Genomic DNA, 5,000 nt, shown 5'->3' with positions numbered 1-5,000 from the left:
ATATTTGGCCGTGATTCGCGGGTCGTACTTGGTTTTAAACTTGTTACTCTTGTTCAGTCTTTCGAGTTTGATTTTCTCTGCAAGGTTGTTTCCATCGTCAACCCTAAGTTCGCACTTGACTTCGGTTTCGGAAAGTCCTTCACTCCGACACTTCTCATCGCCAAACACATCCTCGAGATGGCACACAGTCTTGATATCACTGCTAGATACATTCTCCACCACTTTTTTGCTTTCTACACAACCCATGACGACCCTCCGAGCAAAAATACATGCTGCAGAACTCAATAACTCACAAAAGCAGGGAGAACGTCACACGACACCCACACTCTAGGCAAGACACTCATCCACTGACGGCAAGAGAGCCGAAGAGCCATTCAGTGAGTGCCTTTTCTGCGCTTTCTTAACCACCATTTGTCCCGCGCTAATTGTATCTGCGGCAGGTTAATGACGAGAAACAGGAGGGTTTAACCGATTAGTTTATTTGTAATTTAGACTTTGCCCTTGTTAACATGTATTTTTTACAAAACAATTTTCAATTTAACATCGTATGTACATTTTGATATAAGAACCGCTGCAAGATGGATTCTTAGCTAGCCAGATTAGAATATTAATTTTGATTGTTCCTAAGATATAAACAAATGACTGTAACTCATTTTAGTAAATAACTTATCACCCCAGTGTGATTTATTGCAAGACTAATGTTGTCCCGCTGCTCTCTTTCATGTTTGTAATAAGAATCTTAGATAATTTCTTCAGGGGCACAGTAAAATATAAAGTCGTGCAATATGACATGTAGACCGCAATTAAGAAAAAAGATAAAAACCATAGCAGGTGAAGAAAAGAAGAAATAATTATTTAGCAGAAGAGCCGTGTCCTTTGCCGATTAACCAATGAGCATCGAGCTTCAGATGACAACAATCCGGTCAGCCAATCAGCACTTGATCTCCCTCTGCGTCTGTGAAGGCCTCCGAAAGTTTTGACGGCTGACTTCGGTGATCTCTGCTCTTTCTTTGGACTTTATTATTTTTGCCGCATATCTAATGCATTACTAACGGAATATATTTTTCTATGTGTTTATTTTATCGAAAATGACCATTAAATGTCTGAAGCAATCCTGATGCCAGGCAAGAAATAAAACAATAAACAAATTGACAAAATCGGACAAATGATCAAGATAACCCACACCAACATGGCTGATGGAAGGAACACTTGTTTTGAATAGACCGATTTTAGCGTCTTAGTTCATCACCAAGAGCTTAAATATGTCTTGACTGGGTGAGTTAATATCATATCCTATATGGTGTAATAACATTTTAAAAGAATATCGCCCTGAAGCAACGGTAAATAGACCGTCAACAAGTGGTCTTGGCATTAGCACTCAAGAAGCCTCATAATATGCTTTTGTGACGAGATTATCAGGAACAGGAAGTATTTAGACTGGATTAGTGTATATCGTTATTTAGACCATTCATATTATCAGTGGCAAAAAGGAAAGTGTCTTTGACACGTGGTTCCGGAATAGCCAAGACCGGGCTGAAGAGATGTGTAAGACAGACAGACAGAAAGGTAGGCCTATGACGAACATAAACGGATGTTTTGACTCATAATAAGCAAGCCCTAATTCAGTTCATCATTTTAATCACGTATCCGTAGATTTACCCGTATGTTGATTGCCATACTAGTGTTTTCTAGAATAGACAAGAAGCCATTCCGATTGTATAAAATTTGGTTAGTGACTGTGTCACAAAATACCACCAGAAGCATTATATATATTTATTTCTTCATTTCTTATTAAGTCAATTTCAAGTAATGTTTTAAGAACAGAATAGAGAAAGTTTTTATTCAACTCTACTTGGGAATTCATAAGCTATTGTTTAGTGTAATGAAAGCAGTGGTGCTGTCTGATGAAGTACTTAAAGAGTGAACTCTTGCAATATATCAAGAGTGATTTACTGCATTATGATGTGTCTCCTTTTTTTCTTTTTCTTTTTCTTTTTTACTAAATTCAGGACAGTGTTGGAATTGTATATTTCATATCATTTCATAAACTTGATTAAATATAACTTTTAGTCTGTCTACTACCCCTTCAGAAAAGAGTAGTAGAAATGTAGGTAATTTTGCAGAATACCTCTTTTGGTGTCTATGGATTCCTCTCACTCTTTATTATCCAAGTATTTTGAAATTATGCCATGGAATCCCCCATTAGTTACAATCTTAGCCCCAATAGTAGGGGAGGGTATGAAAGGTACCAGGGGAATTACGGGGGTAAAATGTGACGAACATATACAAAATCAGTCCCTTATATTGTCTCAGGGAGCTGTGCCCCCTGCAATCCCCTTCCTAGGGTTTAACCACCTCCCAATTCCCACAATGGAAGACAAAGAATCCTCTATGTATTTATGACAAGAGTAGAGCACACAACCAAAATGCAGGAGCGATGAGGGCAGAGCGTATGATCGACTTGAAGATTCGACATAAATGAGGGACTGATCCTGAGTCTGTCTGACACTCTCTCCTGCCATGAATACTTGGAGGATTCTTTGTTTTTATGGTCAGAGGCTGGGGGGTTTCAGCCCTCATAGGGGGATTGCAGGGGTTGTGCCCCTGACATTTAACCTTATAGTGACTGATTCTGTGAATATTATTCATATTTTGCCCCTTAATTTCCGTGCTACCTTTCATGCCCTCCCTTGATATCAGAGCCAAGAATGTGGGGGTTCAGCAGCATAATTCCTTCATATATATGTACTAGAGGATGATAGGATATCTATTGATATCATTAAACGGTACTTCAAAGGCATTCCATAAAATTACCGAAATGTAAACATGAATAGATGTTTGCTTTAAGTCTATATCTAAGGAACCTCTGGAATGGTGATAAACAGATAAACCTGAATTTTAAAAGAGTTGACCATCAAAAAAATTACCAAATTCCTCCAGTTATGAGTTCTATTATTTGTTAGAAAATATTCATATATAGATGGCATATAGATTCTGAGCTATATATTTCTTTGATAGTTACTCTATATTTATTTCAAATGTACACAACTAAATGTTCTATGAAGTTATTATACCCTTCCTAAACTTTTTAGAATAGCTATTGAATGGAGTAAAAATACAGTAGTTTTTGATTAAAATATATAGTTTGCTGTGCACATGATTATATGAAATTTCATCTCTAGAAAGATTTTCATAGCAGTAGGCTTTTATGAGACTAATACTTTTTTAAAGGCACATATTATAACATGACACTCTTTTTACCTTTCACCCGTTCCCCATCATCATGGGACACTATTACAAGGAAATTGTAGACTGAAATTATAGGGTTTTCTTTAATTATTTTTTGGAGATATTGGGACTTGCCAGATACATAAATGCTAGGTGGTTAGTGAGTGAGGTAAAAGTACATTTGTTATTTTTTGATATTGTAAGTTAAGCATTATTTTATGATAACACTAATGTGATAATCTTATTATGAACTGGTTGTAATATCACCTATAAGATTAGGTTCTGTTTCTTGGTATCACAATACTGTTTTCGAAAAAAAAGCATACTTTTATAACCACTGATTTTCTATCAGCTTTTGAGAAGCAAATTAAGATAATTTTGGGTAAAAATACCTAAAGCTTGCAGAATTAGAAATCTGTCTTGAGCTTAGATAAATGATTAAGAATTGTAAATGAACCTAGCTGCTATTTTCTTTACCTGTTGTGGCAGTTTTTCATATTATATATAATATATATACTTTTCATGTAATGCTTTACAGTGTATTGTAAATATTGTTTACTCATTTTGTATCATACCAGTTGGCAGATATATCCAGCTTGTTGGCAAGTTTAGTCTGAATGATGTAGTAAAGCCAATCCTAGTGTCTAAGTTTGTTGAATGCATCATCTCGGGCAAATCTTTAGAGTTAGTACTGCCGTAAGACTCATTATGAAGGATTTTTTCTTTCTTTCTTTCTTTTCTTTTCTTTTCTTTTAAGAAAACTAATTTATAAAAGGTCAGAGATGGAAGGGGTTGCCTGAAGGTGAGTTGGGTGCCAAATGTGAATCATTAAATGCCAGTCTGTATGATTATTGTGTTATTATTACCTGTAATTAATCATCATGACAGGGATTGCAGTATGCTGTGTATATATATGATGTGTTTTCAAGTTGCATAGGAGCATTACCATAAACTTTGCAATTTATAGCTGGTTTGGACATTACTTTGGTAGGGATTTTGCATAGGAGTATTACCATAAGCTTTGCAATTTATTGCTGGTTTGGCCAGTATTTTGGTAGGGATTTTGCACCTTTCTGTGTTTTGAGATATAATATGTCTGCATATTTGCTATTCCACAGGCAACAGTACCAGACTAAGCAAGACACATAACTGTAATTCAGGATGCCATAACTGTTACCACATAGTTGCTTATAAACCCATTTTGATCAAAATTATCCACCCTTAAATAAATTTATACATGCAAAAGTTGGCAATTTACTGAAAGGTACATTAATTGATCAAGTATTGGTAGTATCTAGATACTCTTGAGCAAGGTCCTGTTACATATTAATAGGATGTGACAGCTTGAAGGACAAGAACAAGTGGTACATAGCCCATTAATATTTGCTGAACAAATTTGTCGTGAACCAAGTGTTTATGGTTTTATTATTATTACTGTTGTAGATAAGATACTTGATAGCTGAGCTATATTGAAAGTAAGAGCTAAAATGAGGTTTTTAGTTATATACAAAGAAATCCTCAAAAAAATTGTATTTCACATCACCTTGTCAGCTAGTGACCACATCACATTTGATGGTGATTTTGAAGATCTCGTCCTGCAACATAGAGGTATACCCATGCTGCTGGATGGGAATGTCAAAATCACCAAAACATTTATAGCAATCACATGGTGGCGAGGGAATGTGTAGGTACAAGTGTGGTAAGTATTATGAATTGTATAGTAATAGAATTATCACTTGCAAGCAACCATTTGACCTAATGCGACTTTGATA

At 35.6% G+C, this 5,000-nt stretch overlaps 2 protein-coding genes across 2 annotated transcripts in view; one reads left to right on the top strand and one right to left on the bottom strand.

Annotated features, from left to right (window-relative positions):
* The window catches only part of LOC113822019 (serine/threonine-protein kinase H1 homolog), a 61,754-nt gene extending 61,046 nt beyond the window's left edge, over window positions 1-708 (bottom strand). The window contains exon 1 of the mRNA XM_070126641.1: window positions 1-708. This exon is cut by the window's left edge and continues 440 nt beyond it. Within this exon, the coding sequence (XP_069982742.1) occupies window positions 1-246 (246 nt within the window). The 5' untranslated portion in view covers window positions 247-708.
* A 251-nt stretch (window positions 709-959) lies between these two features.
* CycY (cyclin Y) overlaps window positions 960-5,000 on the top strand; it is a 31,963-nt gene continuing 27,922 nt past the window's right edge. The window contains exon 1 of the mRNA XM_070126642.1: window positions 960-1,275. The gene's annotated coding sequence lies outside the window, so the exon portion shown is untranslated. The remainder of the gene's footprint in view (window positions 1,276-5,000) is intronic.

This window comes from Penaeus vannamei, chromosome 10 (genome assembly GCF_042767895.1).
Source record: "Penaeus vannamei isolate JL-2024 chromosome 10, ASM4276789v1, whole genome shotgun sequence".
Taxonomy (NCBI): domain Eukaryota; kingdom Metazoa; phylum Arthropoda; class Malacostraca; order Decapoda; family Penaeidae; genus Penaeus; species Penaeus vannamei.
Note: the sequence above shows the minus strand (reverse complement) of the source record. Positions and strands in the feature narration are given on the sequence as shown.